The following is an 18,004-nucleotide window of genomic DNA, read 5'->3' as shown; positions in this document are numbered from 1 at the left end:
TCTTTGTTGACATAAAGATGTCAGCGGAAGGCACATAATTGAAATGAAGAATTCTGAAAACTGTTGCAGAGTGTGTGTTCATACTATTTTTTTAGGAGATTCAGCTGAGCCAATTTTCCTCTTTTCAGTTCTTTAATACTCCAAACAAAGCTTCTCTTCTGCTCTGTCCCTTTCACATATTTGTTGCATATCCAAAATCACACAGCTAAATTTTGGGGGGAACTATCAAAACAACTTATAAACGTTTAGGAGGAGGGACTGGATTTTTATTAAGTATGTCTGCTGCCTCGCTCAATTGGCATTTATGAAATAAATGAATTTGTTTCAATTGTTTGTATTCACGTGTACTGTGACATTTGGAACGGCATCACTGTCCACTTTCAAATACAAACGCATTTAAAGAATATTTAGAGGAAGAGCACTCTCATTTAAGCGTAGGTTGACTTGTATCCTATGTACAGGGATGAGAATCACACTAAACCATGCTTGTTGATATGGGTGTAACTATCAGGGTGTCAGTCAGTGTGGAAAGGAATTTTTTTTCCCTGAAAATTGTGCTAGTGAGTTTTCTTGAAGACTAACTTTTTAGCAGTGTACCACTACGTTTGACTAAAATGCATTCGGGGAGACGTGGTTAAACTTTGATAACAGAAGTGTAATTAGTACAGATCTGTTCCAAGTGTGGACCAGGCTAGATTACCAAAGAAGCTGCAGTGGTGGAGGACCTGGTTTCACATTTATTCCCAATATGGTTAAAACACTATTTGGCCTTATAGATGGGCTCAGACAATGCTGTTAGTACCTGACAGAATTGAGGCTTTATCAAACAGTAGAATGGATTTAGTAATATATCCTTCACTTCACCACAATCAGAAGCTTGTTCTAAAAACAACTTCTTAGGCTGGTTTTAGGACTCCCCAGTTTTATTCACTTCAGTAGCTTTCAGAACTGATTAGCTGATTGCCATAGTTGGGGTCGAGAAGGAATTTTCCTCCAGGGCAGATTGGCAGAGGCCCTGGAGGTTTCTCACCTTCCTCTGCAGCGTGGGGCACGGGTCACTTGCTGGAGCATTCTCTGCATCTTGAGGTCTTCAAACCATGGTTTGAGGACTTCAATAACTCAGACATAGGTTAGGGGTTTGTTACAGGAGTGGGTGGGTGAGATTCTGTGGCCTGCATTGTGCAGGAGGTCAGACTAGATGATCATAATGCTCCCTTCTGACCTTAAAGTCTATGAGTCACCCTGTCTTAAACTATACATCTTTGCAAATGCTTAGACAGTGCAGCTCCTCTCTAGCTTATACAAGTGCAGCCAGGAGAGTGAACTCTGTGAAATACTGACCAGACACTCCCTCCCCGAGCCCAAATGTCCACACTCCCTCCTGTACCCCAATGCCCTGCCCCAGGGCAGAGCCTGCACCCCTCACCCAAACTCCCCACAGCCTGCACCCCAAACAGGGCTGGATTAACCTTTTGTGGGCCTGCATGGGGACAAAGGGACATGGGGTGGGGGGGCAGAGTCCTCAGAGCGAGGGGCTGCCTGAGGCAATGGGAGATGAGTCATGACACGGCAGGGACAGCCCCGCTCCACCCAGCCCAGTACAAGGGCACTGTTCACAACCCAGGAGCCGCCAGATGCACACTGGCCAGCCCGGCCCTGCACTGCCATCGTGCTTCTTTCCCTGGGGGAGGGCCTGTGCTTCACCATGCTACCCCCCTGCCCATCGCCACAACCCCAGAGACCCCCACAGACCACCCTGGTCAGAAACCCTCTGACCCCCAACACCCAGCGCCATGCCCCCCAGAGACCCCCACAACCCCCCCAGTCCCCCTGCGCCCAGTGCCACACCACCCAGAGACCCCCACAAAACCCCCTTGTCCAGCCCCCCCAACTCTCTATGCCCATCACCATACCCCCTGGAGACCCCCACAACCCCCCCCGCCCACCACCCCTCTGACCCCCTGCGCCCAGCACCACACCCCCCCAGAGACCCCACAAAACCACCCTCCACAGCACCGCTCTGACCCCCTATGCCCAGCACCATACCATCTGGAGACCCCCCCGCCCATCACCACTCGAATCTCCTGCGTGCGGCACCACACGCCCCAGAGACCCATACAAACACCCATGCCCAGCATCCATCGGACCCTCTATGCTCAGCATCCCTACACCCGAAGACGCCCACAACCCCCCTGCCCACCACCCCTTGGACGCCCTATGTGCAGTGCCACACCACCGCCATTCAACTGCCTGGATAATCAAGAGTCTTTACAGTAACTGCACAGGCATTTCTGAAATGGTTTGCATGCCTGTAATCATGGTGATTTTATTGGTCCCCATTTCGCTATTGTTTATCTGTCTGGTCTCTGCCTGGTTGGTTGATTTTTTTTTTTGCTGATGAAGTAATTTTGCTGGGTGTAAACCAATGAAGGTGGTGGGATCTAATTTGTTAAATAATCAAGTGACATTATGTTTGGATTGATTAGTTAAATTACAGTAAAATGACCGATGAAAGGCATAGCTGAGAATGAGGTGATACTGATAGGTGTATGACAGGTGTCAGCGTAGCAGCCGTGTTCGTCTGGATCCACAAAAAGAACAGACGGACTTGTGGCACCTCAGAGATTAACACATTTATTGTAGCATAAGCTTTCATGGGCCACAACCCACTTCATCAGACGCATGTAGTGGAAAATACAGAAGGAAGATGTAGATATACACAGAGAACATGAAACAATGGGTGTTACCATACACACTATAAGGAGAGTGATCAGTCAAGGTGAGCTGTTGTCAGCAAGAGAGAAAAAGAACTGTTTGTTGTGGTAATGAAAATGGCCCATTTCCAGCACTTGACAAGATGTAAGGAACTGGGGGGGGGGGGGACGGGGGGAGGATAAGCATGGGGAAATATTATACACATGCCTGCGATTTATTCATGCCTGTCTTGTGACTGGTCAATGAATGATGCATTGTTGATGTAGGTTTACCCTGCTTATAGGTCTGCTGTGTACAGCTCATACCTTCTAACTCCACGTTGAGTCTCAGATGAATGTACATGCCATGTTTGCACTCAAATGACTGTTTTCTCTTGTAAACAATTCTCAGGGAAATCTTTTGAGGACAAAATTGCAAATGTTTGGGCATACCTAAGGAGCAGCACATATCCTGAAAGGAATGAAGGAAGCAGGCAGACTGAACCTGTGTCGATTTGCTGTCAACTTGTCTTTGGAAGGCAAGGAATACTTTTGTTCAGATAATGCTGACGTATTACACTGAAAACTTCAGCCTGTAAACTTCAGTCCTGCTGTCCCAACACTGGGATTATTTGGAGTGTTAACCTTCCCTTCATTGGCACCGAGATTGGGATCTCTAGTTTTATTAAAATTCTCCAGAATTCTCCTTTGTTCTCTATGCTAGTGGTGCAACAAACATATTGTGCAGTTACATGCGAAATGGGTATAAATTTTACCAAAAAACCCTATGACTTTGCTTCATTTCTTAAGTAGGGGATTCTGGGGGGGGGCTGTCAGGGGGCAGGAAGTGGGTGGGAGTTGAATGGGGGCAGGGCCAGGCTGTTTGGGGAGACACAGCCTTCTCTACCTGGCCCTCCATACAATTTTGGAACCTTGATGTGGCCCTCGGGCCAAAAAGTTTGCCCACACTTGCCCTAATGTCTCAAAAAAGTGGCTTTGTGTTTTAATTTGATCACATGATACGCTCTATACAGAAAGTCCATGTTTGCTCGCAGCTTGCGTCCCCACTACTGCGGAACCATGTTACTATTGGTCCTCCATCGGTACCAAGATGTCGACACTGCTATTTTCTAGTGCAGAGGTCGGCAACCTTTCAGAAGTGCTGTGCCGAGTCTTCATTTATTCACTCTAATTTAAGGTTTCATGTGCCGGTCATACATTTTAACGTTTTTAGAAGGTCTCTTTCGATAAGTCTATAATATATAACTAAACTATTGTTGTATGGAAAGTAAATAAGGTTTTTAAAATGTTTAAGAAGCTTCATTTAAAATTAAATCAAAATGCAGAGCCCCCAGGACCAGTGGCCAGGACCCGGGCAGTGTGAGTGCCACTGAAAATCAGCTCTCGTGCCACCTTTGGCACCCACACCATAGGTTGCCTACCCTGTTCTAAGGTGTTCCCAGCTGCAGTGTAAATGTACCCAGTTAGGGGCCATTGACTTCCCAGGGTCTCAGCACGTTTAAGTGTTTTCCTGAACCATGCTCTTAGATTTAACTCCTAAGCTCAGTGAGGAGTTCTGCCTACCTGGCAAAGGGCCGGATTTGGTTCTCTGTGCTATTTGGATGTCATGTCTCCCTGACAGCATTTCCCTCCTACTGAGCTGGCCGGGCCGGGCAAGCAACATAAGCTGCAGCAAGAAGCATAGTAACTATCATCACATCGGTCCCTGCGGGGCATGACACTCTGATCTTACTTGGCCTTTCTGTGGTGAGGTTTCTAAGAAGGGGAGTAGCAGCTGAGCAGTGTTTACGGGAAGGAGGGAGAGCCCGCATGCAGTAGAGGAGCAGTTTTGCTGTGATATGGTAACTGCGCCCAGCTAAATTTCACTCACCGTGAGACACTCATCTGCTGCTATAAACGAGTGAGATGGACTTTCTCAAAACAAGGAGCTATAAAGTTTGTGTTGGTTTAGCACAAGAGCCTGTGGTTAAATGAAAACCACAAAGCGAAGTAGGCCCCAGCCTCTGAAGATGTGGAGCTGAACTGTCTGAAAAATGAACTCACTACTGCCTTTCCTCAAAGGAACCTGCAAGGACTGCACAGGGGGCTCTTTACAGGTGGGGAAACTGAGGCATAGAGCGGAAAATGACTTGGTCCAAGGCACATGGCCAGGAAGTTGTGGTGCGGGAATAGAACTCCTATATCCTGCTGCTCATGCTAGTACTCCAGCCCCATCCTAGAAGTCTCCAGGCAACTCCAGCGCTCACTTGGTGGCAAGCAACTTGCTGGAGATTAGCAGCAGCAAATGGATAGTGCGCTGAGAAGGTCAAATATTTCCCTGGGAGGCTCCAACCAACACGGTCTTAACAAGAAATGCACCGTGCAAACAATGCTTGCAGTCACGCGCCATCTCTGAACATTAGACAGCCCTACACATGAACTAACGGCATTGGTTTTAGACAACGCCATGAAGATTATAGCCAAGGGAGCGCGCTGTTCCATTCAGCCTGCAGGCAGGCAGCCTGAAACAGAACAGGGAAAGAATAGATCCTGGCTCCACCAGGGTAAAGCAGAGTTTTAAAGTTTGCGTTAGATTCAGTGCTGCACAACTCACTGTTCATACTGATAGGCAGTCGCCTGCAACGTGGGGGTGCTTTAGTCTTACGAGGGGAAGCCCAGCATGTTTATGCTGAAGAGTGTGAAAACGACCAAGGTCTCCTAACCTGGACCCCAACAGCCCTCATAGCTCTGGGCCAGTCCCAACCAGGCTGTAGATGGTGATAGTACTTAACGAATCAGACATCCGTAACAGGCAATTATTAACAATCCCTTCACGGATGTGAAGCATTAGTGTCTCCAGAGCCCACCCCACAGGATCCGTGTTACTGAAACACACTGTGCCCTGACACGGATGGTCAGCATCCAACGTGCCACGTGCATGGGTAACATACTGCAGCCTCAATGTAGCACTGATGTTTACCGCTTCTCCGCGCTGTCAAACTGACAGTTTTACTCCACCTGAAACAGACAAGGTCTCAGGTTAAGTCAAGTAATTCATTTTTATTTAAAACTGCATGTATAAAAAAAACCACAGGATTTCTGAATTCCCCCTTTACAATATTAACTATTAACAAAACAACAAGTCTACTCGCAAGACCAGGGGCGGCTCTAGGAATTTTGCTGCCCCAAGCACGGCAGGCAGGCTCCCTCTGGCGGTTTGCCTGTGGAGGGTCCCGCAGCTTTGGCAGACCTCCTGCAGGTGTCCTCCGAAGCCGCGGGACCAGCGAACCCTCTACAGGCGTGCCACCGAAGGCAGCCTGCCTGCCCCCCTTGCGGCGCTGCCAAAGCTCCCCCCGCGGCTTGCCACCCCAAGTACGTGCTTGGCGTGCTGGGCCCTGGAACCGCCCCTGGGCAAGACATTAAGGCAGAGCCTAACCTCCAGCCTCTCAGAAGATTCGCCAGTTAGCTGGCTTCTGGAATGAGATATGAATATTCCCATGTAACAGGCAGGCAGCCACTGGCAAGAGTTTTCTCTTTTACACCCAATGGATGAGAGGAACCGCTATTAGCCAGACTCCTGAATTAGATTGTGCTGGTGCATCTCTGCTGTTTTCTGTGGCAAAGGGACGTCTTGCATCCATGAGTGATTTAGAAGGTCTTCCAAGGATGGCCTCTCGGAGGGCCTCAAGTCCAGACACCATTTAATGAGGTGCTGGCACTCTGGGGAGAGAAAACAAGCAGTCAGTGAGAATGTGCTGCTGAGTAATGTCTGGAAAGCCTACAAGCCTCCCTCTTTTACCACCTGCAAGTCTGCTTTGGGATCTGCCTTTCTTGCTTCACATGGCTGTTGTTAGGCCCTGGTCTCCACTAGGGGAGGCAGGGGGAATTGATCTAGGATACGCAACTGCGGCTATGAGAATAGCATAGCAGAAGTAGACGTACTTAGATCGATTCACCGCGGCGTCTTTATGATGGTGAGTCGACAGCTGCTATCCCCCCATCGACTCCGCCTGCGCCTCTCTTGGCACTGGAGTACAGGAGTCGACGGAAGTGTGCTTAGTGGTCAATTTATCACGTCTAGACTAGACACAATAAATCGACCCCCCCAGCTCAATCTCACAACATCGATTCCGGCTAGAGTGTAGACCTGCCCTAGATGTGGTTTCTTAGTTACTTCCCCCACCCTAGTACGTAGGTGAACCAGGTCCCATCTTTGGATGGAGACTCCAAAAATACACAAGGGACCAAATTAGCAGTCAAGTCCATGAGCAGGCCATCCTACCCCACCATTCATACGCAGGCTAATAGCAAAAATCAACATTCCCTTCCCCGGTGAGATGATTAAACTGGAGAGCTATTCGGTTCATGCTGTTTTGTCATTTCCGCTTTCTGTAAGATTGCTTCATCAGCCAGCGGCAGTAGCCACATTAAAGACCCCAGCGAGTGGCAGGAGAGTCAAGTGCTGAAATGAACGACAACAGTGAGCCCTGATGCAGCTGTCTAAGGCAGGGAAGACAGCGGGATCCCCAGCATTTCCCCGGGATTCAATAGCATGAAACATCTCATTGAGTTCAAGACATGAAGGGACCACTAGATCACAGACTATGCCTTGCATGTCTCCTTGGTTGCATGAAGTGATGGCAAATGCACCTCTCAGTCATCATATTATCGCTCTGTCAGTGTGGCATTCAGGCTAAGCAGTTGTTCGCCCAACTCTTACGCTACAAAGGAGTGTGCTCACCTGGAGAGACGCTCCGCCAAAAGCAGACCCGGCCCTTAATAATCTCCTTATCATGTTCAAAGGGGAGATTCCCGCAGACCATGTCATACAGCAGGACCCCCAGAGACCAGACTGTGGCTGACCTGGCATGATATTGGTGATTGAGGATCCATTCTGGGGGGCTGTACACTCTGGTCCCTGTAGAGGAGATCAGAGGAGCACGGTTAGCAGAAATATTTCATCTCTTACCCTAAGCAGAGCAACCAGTTATTAATGATTTGTTCAGGTGTTATCAGGATGACCAAGAGACCAAGTCAGGTACTTCAGCCCCCAATTTAGGTTGCAATATCTTAATATTGTTTAACTTTCATTCCAGTTTGATTGGGATTTAAACCCCTAGCAGCTGTGCTAGGGCACGGACTACAAATGAAGCAGAACCAAATGGAGTGCAAACAACCATGTTTTCCAGCTGCAATACAAGCCACAATAAGTAACAGGTTTCTTAAGGCCACCGTTATCCTGACTTCATCTCTGTCAATGTAACCATTTCTCAGTGAGGTAAAGAGAGAGGCAGCTTGCAGATGCTTCAGTCCATGGTGACCCAGTGCAGCCAGAGCATTTTGGGAGGAGCTGAGGCCTTGTCTACTGCACAACAAGGACCCCAGACAACCTTACAGTCCTTTCTACATAAAAGAGTTTCCTTGCTTAACCCAAAGAAGGGCAGATACCTTGAAGAGTTTATTCCTTTTCTGGCACTGACTACTGTTGAGTCAGCCAGGGATAAAGCCTGCCTACTCCAGAGCTGGGGATAAAGATTTGTTGTACAACGTCAAGGGAGTGGTTTTAGTTTGTACCGTTGTGCATGTGATAATTATGCTTGGAACCCTGGTTTTGGCATCTGCAGAGGCTTATGCCCTTTGCCTTTGCTGTATTTGAGTTCTTCCCTTCCGGCAGGAAGAGGAGACCGAATTCAGAGCTCCAAGTCTGGTTTCTGGCCACATGACTGTTGTTTACAAACTTTGGGTTGTAAAAAGAAACCTGATGTCCCACCGGGGGCACCACTAGCTTGGGAAATTCTGCAGGAGATGGGTGGTTGGGAGGGGCAAACCCATCCCTTGTCATCAACCCTTACATTAAAAACAAAAAATGCAGCACCCATCCTGTAGGGCAGAAGCAAAACAAACCCTCAACAACAAACAGTGATCTGTTTTTTTGAAAGTCAACGGCCCTATCCTGAATCTGCCTTTCAAGTGGGTCAGAAAGAATGCCTGCTGCTCTGTTTATTTGTCCCCCAGGCAGATCCCTGCATCCCTGCTCCAAGGTCAAACAGTCCTCCCTGGGTCTGGAGCTCCCCTCTCCCCAAAGATCTGATTCAGGTGCCTTTGGGCAGCAGAGGAAAGGGAGCCAGCTGTAAGCAGATCTCCCACCAATCCTATTTCACAACATTCATCCCGTGACAAAACGTAACTTTCCAATGAAACGAATAATTTAGCAAGATGGTGGAGACAGCAGCTTCTCCTCTTGATCCCCTCTCTACATTGATGTCCATCCGTCCCCATAGAAAGAAACTGCACAAGAGCTCTCTTCTTTATCCTTGGGAGGAGGGGACTACCCCTCCCCTGCATTCTAGCTGGTAGATTAGGGTAGGATCCAACACCTGAGCAGCCATGGCTGCAGAGAGGTTTCACTCAATCTTTCCCCATCTAGGAGGTGAGGCAGATCCTGTTTGCACCACCCCTGGAAGGTGGAATACCAGCCAGACCCCTGGTGAAATGCTACAGATGTCATGGACCTAGAGAAAACCAAATCCCTGGAACCAGAGCCCAACTTTCTCCTCTTATTGCTCACTGGGACTCCAGAGATTGATGCTTGTGAGTTCACACCTGGTTTCAGCCATGTGCCCCCACCCCCAGCCCCTGCATGACATGGGCAGCTACCACCGGTTAACACCCAACAAAAGGGCAAACACATTTGTAAAATGCTTTTTGGATACAAGTCAGGGAGGAAAACCCCAAAGGTATCAAAGCTGCACATCACACAACAGTATATTTAGCAAATGAGAATGGCAGGGGGAGGAGGGAACAAACCATTCCCTGGCTGGGAAGTTACTGAACATTTACAGACAGAGAACAACTCATTTCAAAGAGGAATTTCCCTGGATTCCCTCACTATGCAGATAAAATAGAAGGGGATGTGTCATGGAAAATAACCACTACCGTGTTGAGTTGATCAGACAGCCTGAGGCTCCTTTATTGAATAATCAGAGAATACATGCATATGCACGGAGAGACGACAGGTCCCCTAGCAAGGGGTAAGTCGCTCTACCTTACAGCAGTGATACCTGTGCTTATAAAGCCTAAAACCGCAAATTATAATATGAGCTTATACATCCGTCATTCCCTTATTTGGCTAATATATGACATCTTTTCAAAACAATTGCTATTAATTATTTTTATATATTGCAAAAAGAGCTAAAAATTGCAAAGCTTGTTCTTTTCTACTTCCTCATAGGAAGTTCTCGCAATTGCCAAGACCTTGACACTTCGGTTACCCTTTACTTGCGGTCAAGCAGCTGTTACTTAGGCATTTTTGAGGAACTTGTGTTCCAAAAATACATATTGTTTGTTCTGTTAGCCAAGTTATTATGAGTTATATTTTATGCTTACATGAGCTACTTAATAAACTATAATGACCCAACAGCTGTTAGTCTATTCCGGCAGTGATGGATTGGTTAATTAAGGGATTTTATGTTAGTTTAACCCCTTATAGCAGCATTTGATTGTTTAGCAGCGTTTAATAATATTATGATAGTAGTGTTATGATAGTGTATACTAAAATCAGAGAGTGAGCCTCAGGTGGGTTAGTAATGGATCAACATTTTTCTTACTCTTCTATACGTTAGTATGATTGAGGCCTATGGCCTTGATGTAATTATTAGCTTGATCAAGACCCGGCCGTTGGGCCTGGGGTTATTTTTCTTTATCAGATGGAAATAGACACTCACCATCAAAATCAGTGTACACTGTGTCCTTGAGTAATGCCCCAAACCCAAAATCTATGAGTTTCAGTTCCCCGCTTTTCAGATCAACCAGGATGTTGTCCTTGATATCCCGGTGCAATACCCCACAGCTATGACAGTGCTGAACCGCCTCCACAATCTGGCGGAAAAAGCTGCGGGCCTGCTCCTCGGGGAGAGCACCCCGCTCCATGATGAAGTCAAACAGGTCCTGCACAGGATCCGGTCGCTCCAAAACCAAGACAAAGCTGTCCGGTCTCTCAAACCAGTCCAAGAGCGGAATGATCCCCTGGAAGGCTGAGACCACTTTCTTCAGGAGCAGGATCTCCATGGGCACTCTGCTCCCGCAAGGCTTCAGAGAGAGAGAAAGGAGAGCTCCATCAGAGGCAGGCAAATCGACCCACGAAGTCAAGAGCTGCTGTGACAAGGTGGGACTGGGGTTTAATGTTCCCTCTGAATACTGTGGGGGGGGGCCTCAGCTCTGGCCGACCATCTGTGGCCTGGCAACTAATGGCCAGGCCCTTCCTCCCCGCAGACTACAGGTGCCATCGAGCACCCATGACCTAAAGGGGGGCAGGAAATTGGAAGGGCCTGGTGCAACTCTTCCCCCATGAAGAGGGGGATGCTGGGGCATCCCTGGGAACGTAGGTAGTTTCGAACTTCCCCAGGGCACTGGCTGAAGTGACCCCGCTCAGTTCGGTCTCGAAGGGGGGAGAGGTGTGATGAAGTGGGACTGGTTTTAAGATTCCCTCTGAGTACTGTGGGGGGGCCTCAGCTCTGGCCGACCCTCTGTCACCTGGCAACTAATGGCCAGGCCCTTCCCCCCCTGCAAGGGGATGCTAAAGGTGTTGGAGCCAAAGAGATCAGGTGAGCTCCTGGCCCGGGAAAGAGACACAGCTCAGAGAGGAGGGGCTGGAGGGGGTTTGGGAGTTTTTGGAAGTTGGCTGGGGAATGGAGGGGAGCCCCGAGGAGGCTCGGGCCTCCCAGTGGGGCGGTAGCCTCCCTGGGGCCCCAGATGGACCTAACTAAGGGGGGGTCTTGTGGTCTGTACCGGCAAGACATGTTTTGGACTGTGTTCCTGTCATCAAATAAACCTCTGTTTTACTGGCTGGCTGAGAGTCACGTCTGACTGCAAAGTGGGGTGCAGGACCCTCTGGCTTCCCCAGGACCCCGCCTGGGTGGACTCGCTGTGGGAAGCACACGGAGGGGCACCTGCTGAATGCTACGTGTGAGCTTCCTGCCCTAAAGACAGTCTGCTCCAAGGGAGAGGAGGCTCCCAAAATTCCTGACTGGCTTTGTGGGGAGCAGTTCCAGAGCACCGCCCAGGGACTTCATGACAACTGGTGGTAGCACTGGGATCTACTGCACCCTGTGGACAGCGCTTCTTGCAGTAAGTGACTGGGGAGCAGTAAAATGAAGGGGATTGACGGGGCCCAGGCATGCCGAAGATTCAGCAAGAGATGGTTTCAGGGGGTGATGAACCCTTGGGAATGTGTGACCAGAGAGAAGGCTCTCGCAGGAATAGGGTCCCCCGGGGGATCGCAGCGAGTGACCTCAGGGGCAGAGGAGTCTGCCACTCGACCCTGGCAGAGAGGTGGTAACCTGGAGAAGGGCTGGCACGCTAGGAGTCTCCCTGGAAACCATGGGGAGCGGCGAGCACCCCGGCCTGTGAGTGGCCAGCAGGAAGATGTATGCCAAGCGGCTTAAGAGTGACCTGGTGGAGCTGTGCGAGCAGAAGGGGCTGTGCAATGGGAGGCTCACCAAAGACCAGCTGATTGCCCAGCTGGAGGAGGGAGATCACTTGAATGAACTGATCCCTGTCTCTGAGGGAAGCAGCCTGGCAAATGTAGCACAGGCACCAGTGTCTGTCCCCGCTGGGAGTGGTCAGCCGGCGGTTGAGGGCTTCCCGAGACCCCTTCTCCCTATGCCTAGGAGAAGGGCGGGGAGGAGCCCAGCGAATACCGAGGGCACCGTGACACCCCTGGCCAGCAGGGGATCCTCCCAGCGAAGCTCGGCATCCGTGGAGCAGAAGTGGCTGAAGTGAGAGAGAGAGCTAAAAATGAGAGAGCTGGAGGATCATGAGAAACGGAGGCAACATGAGGAGAGACAAAGACAATGGGAGCTGGAGGAGAAAGAGAGACAAAGGGAACATGAAGAACGACAGCATCAGCATGAGCTGGAACTGGCGAGGCTGAGGGGCAGCGGGGCCCTGACTGCGGTGAGCGAGGGGGGGGCCAGGACTGCGCAGAGCTTTGATAAGTGCATCCTGGCCCAGCGTAAGGAGGGGGAGGACATGGATGATTTCCTGGATGCCTTTGCGACGGCCTGCGAGCTGCACCAGGTAGATCCTGCGGACAGGCTCCGGGTTCTCACCCCCTTACTGGACCCCAGAGCCGTGGCATTGTATCGCCAACTGGAAGAGGTGGAGAAAGGGGCCTACGAACTATTCAAGCAGGCCCTGCTGCGCAAGTTTGGGCTGACTCCTGAGATGTACCGGGAGAGGTTCCGGAGTCAGGATAAAACCCCTGAGGTCTCATATCTGCAACTAGCCGTCTGCATGGAGGGATACGCCAGCAAGTGGGCAGATGGGCCCAGACGAAGGGGGACATGGTTAAACTGCTGGTACTGGAGCAACTGTATGAGCGGTGCCCATCCGACCTGAGGCTGTGGTTGAGGGACCAAAAGCCAGAGAACCCGAGACATGCAGGACGGCTGGCTGATGAGTTTGTGAAAAGCCGGTCGGGGGTGGCAGAGAGGAGTCCCAAAGAAACAGGCCCACCGCAGTGCAGAAGAAGAGTGATCCTGGGACCTTCCATAAGGAAAACATAGAGAACACCCTCTCAAGGGGGACATCTGGCATCAGGGCCAACCGACCAGCTCGAGGGGACCACTGGGACATGAGCTGCTATCACTGTGGCCAAAGAGGCCACAAACAGACCCAGTTCCCCAGGCTCAGGTACAGACCAAGCAAACTGAACCCACAGAGGGTTAACTGGGTAGTATCCCAGCTGGACATGGGGCAGGCTTCCCCAGAAAGGGGGGCTGGCAGCTTATCAACTGTTCAGGAGGGAGGAGGGCCCCAGGCCACCTCCTCCACAGAGCTGGATGCTCCGGACATCAGGTTTTCCATTTACAGGGTGGGCACAGGGCTGTCCCTGCGGAGCGAATGGCTTGTTCCCCTGGAGGTGGATGGGAGGAAAGTCTATGGATACTGGGACATGGGCGCCGAGGTAACGCTGGCCCGGCCCGAGGTGGTACCTCCAGATCAGGTGATGCCCAACACCTATCTGACCCTGATAGGGGTGGGTGGGACCCCATTCAAGGTGCCTGTGGCAAGGGTACACTTGAAATGGGGGGACAAGGAGGGCCCAAGAAAGTGCGGGTGCACCTCCATTTACCCACTGAGGTGTTAATGGGGGAGGACATGGAGAACTGGCCAAGCAACCCCCAGGGTGCCCTGGTCGTGACCCGCAGCCCAAGCCTGCATGTGACACTGCGCCCTGACCTCGGGAAGGGTACCTTGCCTGAGGAGCAGAACCCTGCCCTGGTGGGGAGGGAATGCCCAGAGACACAGCTCAAGGAGGCTGCAGCTTCAGACCCAGCCGGTGAGAGAGAGCAGGTCCCCATCGCTGCCCCAGCTGCTGAGTTCCAGGCTGAGTTGCAGAAAGATCCAAGGGACCTGGCGAACCTCAGTGCGGTACAGACCATGGGGGGAGGTGGCCGGAAAAGGTTCCTGTGGGAGAAGGGGTTCCTGTACCGAGAATGGGCTCCCCCAGGGAAAATGGAGTGGGGGGGGGGATCAGGAGGCAGCTGGTGGTACCCTGGAATTACTGCCACCAGCTGCTGTGCCGGGTCCATGACATCCCTCTCTCAGGGCACTAGGGAACCTGGCGTACCCAGCAGAGGCTGCTATGCAACTTTTACTGGCCTGGGGTCTTTACTCATGTCTGGCAGCACTGCCGCTCCTGTGACCCCTGCCAGAGGGTGAGGAAGGCCCGAGATAAGGGAAAAATGGCTGTAGGACCCTTGCCCAGCACAGAGGAGCCTTTCCAGAGGGGGGCCAGGGTGAAAAGGGGGGCTCTGAACCAAGAGAGCCCGAATCACAGCCCCCTAGACTGGAACGCTGGGAGAGGACCCCAGCCCAGCATGAACCTCAGAGGTATTAGGGTGGGGAAAGGACATGAGCCGCATAAGCCTTCCCACTTGCAGACTACGAGGGCCACCAAGCACCCGCAACCTAAAGGGGGGGCGGGAAACTGGAAGGGCCTGGTGTAACTCTTCCCCCACGAGGGGGGGACGCTGGGGCATCCATGGGAATGTAGGTAGGTTCGAATTTCCCCAGGTCACTGGCTGAAATGACCCCGCTCAGTTCGGTCTCGAAGGGGGGAAAGGTGTGATGAAGTGGGACTGGTTTTAAGGTTCCCTCTGATTACTGTGGGGGGGCTCAGCTCTGGCCGACCCTCTGTCGCCTGGCAACTAATGGCCAGGCCCTTCCCCCCTGCCAGGGAATGCTAAAGGTGTTGGAGACAGAGAGATCAGGTGACCTCCTGGCCCGGGAAAGAGACACAGCTCAGAGAGGAGGGGCTGGAGGGGGTTTGGGAGTTTTTGGAAGCTGATTGGAAAATGGAGGTGAGCCCTGAGGAGGCTCGAGCCTCCCGGTGGGGCAGTAGCCTCCCTGGGGCCCCAGATGGACCTAACTAAGGGGGGTCTTGTGGTCTGTACCAGCAAGACATGTTTTGGACTGTGTTCCTGTCATCAAATAAACCTCTGTTTTACTGGCTGGCTGAGAGTCACGTCTGACTGCAAAGTGGGGGTGCAGGACCCTCTGGCTTCCCCAGGACCCCACCTGGGTGGACTTGCTGTGGGAAGCACATGGAGGGGCACCTGCTGAATGCTCCAAGGGAGAGGAGGCTCCCCAAAGTCCTGACTGGCTTTGTGGGGAGCTGTTCCAGAGCATCGCCCGGGGACTCTGTGACAGCTACCTATGACACCTTCACTACAGAGCCAAGACCACGCAATGTTGAGCTACAGCAGATATCCCTGCCCAAGACACTTACCAGCTCTCCCCAGTTAGAAACCCAGTCCCAGTCCACATGCTTGATGGCTACCTAGGACACAACCAGAGCCAGCCAGACAATCAGAATTGGGTCAGGTAACCCCAGAAAGAGGGGAGGCAAACAAGGGACCAGTGAAGGGGAGGCAAGATCGTGGCTATGCCAAGGCAAAGCAAAGGAGATGTAACGGGGTAAGGGACGGGTCTCTCACCAAAGCTGGAGCTCTATAGAGCAGCATGCATGGGGAGCGGGCTGCAGGGGTGGAGTGGGGTGAGGGGTTCCCTGTCCAGGTTCTACTCACCGGGGCGCTGTCCGACAGGCGGGTGCCTGAGTAGACAGAACCAAAGCTACCACTGCCCAGCAGCGGGCCCACCTGGTACAGCTTCTCCAGTGGCTCCTTGTCCTTCCCTGCAGGCAGAGAGGCACAGACACCAGGATCAGACCCATCTGTGTCCTCAAAAGACCAGGCCAACTCTTCAAACCAGGCCAGACCCTCATTCCTCCTCAGAATGACTCCTAACCCCCCGAAACCAGACCAGATCCACATCCCTCCCCAAGCCAAACCAGAGCAGACCCCCATCCCTCCTCAGAACGACCCCCCACACCCCAAACCAGATCAGATCCACGTCACTCCTCAGAATGACCCCCCACCCCCCAAAACCAGACTAGACCCACATCCCTCCCCAAGCCAAACGAGAGCAGACCCCCATCCTTCCTCAGAACGACCTCTCACACCCCAAAACCAGACCAGACCCACATCCCTCCCCAAGCCAAACTGGAGCAAACCTACATCCCTCCTCAGAATGACCTCCCCCACCCCCCAAAACCAGACTAGACCCACATCCCTCCCACAAACCGGATCAGACTTCCTTGCAACTCAGACTGGATTAGACTCCTCTATGAGCCTCTCCAATGCCTAGCAGGACAGGGTGCCTCCGAAACTGATCCCGGCCCATTCCGGGGCCCCCCACTGCAAAGCCCGCCCCTCCCCCCCCCGCGGTCCATCCAAACTGAACTGAACCCAGCTGAGCCTCACCTGGCTGTATCTTGGCCGGGTGCAGCTCCCCACCGGACCCGGAGCACAGGTTGGCCAGTGAGTTGACCTTGGAGAGCAGCATCCTCACTCTGTCTCCTTACTGCAGGACTTTCCTTTCAATAGAGAAACACTGGTAATTCTATCATGGCATCCAGTACCAGGTGTGACGAACTGGGAATGTTCTTAATGTTTGCTTTGAATACTGTGTTGGTGCCTCAGTGTCCCCTATGCAGTTCTTAGGTATCTAGGTGGTGGAATAAGGGTGTGTGATTGCTGCAGAGGAAGGGGCCAGTGCACCTAAATGCCTGACACTCTGTCTCCTAGCAACTGATGGCCTGGGCCCCTCCCCTGCAAAGGTGCCAGCTGAAGGTGTTGGAGACAAAGAGATCAGGTGACCTCCTGGCCCGAGAAAGGGGCTGAGCAGAGAGGAGGGGCTGGAGGGGGTTATTAGTCTGGAGCTGGCTGTGGACGAGGAGTGAGGGCAGACGTGAGGGTCTGGCTCACTGCCCCCCAGAATGGACCTGGCCAAGGGGTCCGGTTCGCGGTACCTACAAACTCTGTTTTAGACCATGTTCTTGTCATCGAATAAACCTCTGATTTACTGGCTGGCTGAGAGTCAACGTCTAACTGCAAGATGGGGGTGCAGGACCCTGTGGCTTCCCTAGGACCTCACTGGGCTGGGCTCGCTATGGGAAGCGCACGGAGGGGCAGAGGATGCTGAATACTCCAAGGAGAGACCCAGGAGGTGAAGACGTGTGAGCTTCTTGCTCTGAACAAGTCTGCTCCAAGGGAGAGGAGGCTTCCCAGAGTCTTGACTGGCTTGGTGGGGAGCAGTTCCAGAGCATCGCCCAGTGACTCCGTGACAACTGGCGGCAGAGGTGGGATGTACTGCACCCCACGAATGGCGCTGCTTGCAGTAAGTGACTGGGGAGCAGTAAAACAAAGGGGGGACAATGAGGACCAGGTGTGCTGAAGGCTCAGAGGAGGACGGTTTCAGGGAGCGGTTAACCTCTGGGAGTGTGTGACCAGCGAGAAGGACTGTTGGAGTAATGGGGTCCCCCTGAGGACTGCAGCGAGCAGACTCAGGGGCGGAGGAGCTCGCCGTTCGACCCTGGGAGAGAGAAGGATTTTTGCAGTAGGGTTCCTGTGGGGATTGTAGAAGCAGTCCCAGGGGCGGAGGAGTCTGCAGCTCGACCCTGGCAAAGAGGTGGTGACCACAAGAAGGGCTGGCACACCAGGGGTTCTTCCTGGAAACCATGAGGAAGCCAAGAGCACGCAGGCCTGTGAGTCCAGAGCCACTTGGGAACGGTGAAGTGATGGCCTATCACCATCTCCTTAAGAAGGACATTGTGATCCTGTGCACAAAGAGAGGGTTACGCATGGGGAAGTGCACCAAGGCACAGTTAATCGTGCAGTTGGAGGAGGAGGACCGCTCTGAGGAGAAGATTCCTGACCCAGATGGGGCTACAAGAGGATCTGGGAGCA

The 18,004-nt window shown here is 52.1% G+C and overlaps 1 protein-coding gene across 1 annotated transcript; it reads right to left on the bottom strand.

Annotated features, from left to right (window-relative positions):
• Positions 1-6,258: 6,258 nt before the first annotated feature.
• On the bottom strand, positions 6,259-16,601 carry LOC127033662 (serine/threonine-protein kinase pim-1-like). The gene is made up of 6 exons (XM_050921751.1): positions 16,520-16,601; positions 15,785-15,891; positions 15,487-15,537; positions 10,418-10,781; positions 7,435-7,611; positions 6,259-6,413 (listed from the first exon to the last, which is right to left on the bottom strand). The coding sequence occupies exons 1-6, from the start codon at positions 16,599-16,601 to the stop codon at positions 6,259-6,261; spliced, it is 936 nt and encodes a 311-aa protein (XP_050777708.1).
• Positions 16,602-18,004: the final 1,403 nt, after the last annotated feature.

The sequence above is a fragment of the Gopherus flavomarginatus genome, chromosome 13 (genome assembly GCF_025201925.1).
Source record: "Gopherus flavomarginatus isolate rGopFla2 chromosome 13, rGopFla2.mat.asm, whole genome shotgun sequence".
In the NCBI taxonomy this organism is placed as follows: domain Eukaryota; kingdom Metazoa; phylum Chordata; order Testudines; family Testudinidae; genus Gopherus; species Gopherus flavomarginatus.
The sequence above is the reverse complement of the archived record's forward strand: the minus strand, read 5'-3'. Positions and strand labels throughout refer to the sequence as shown.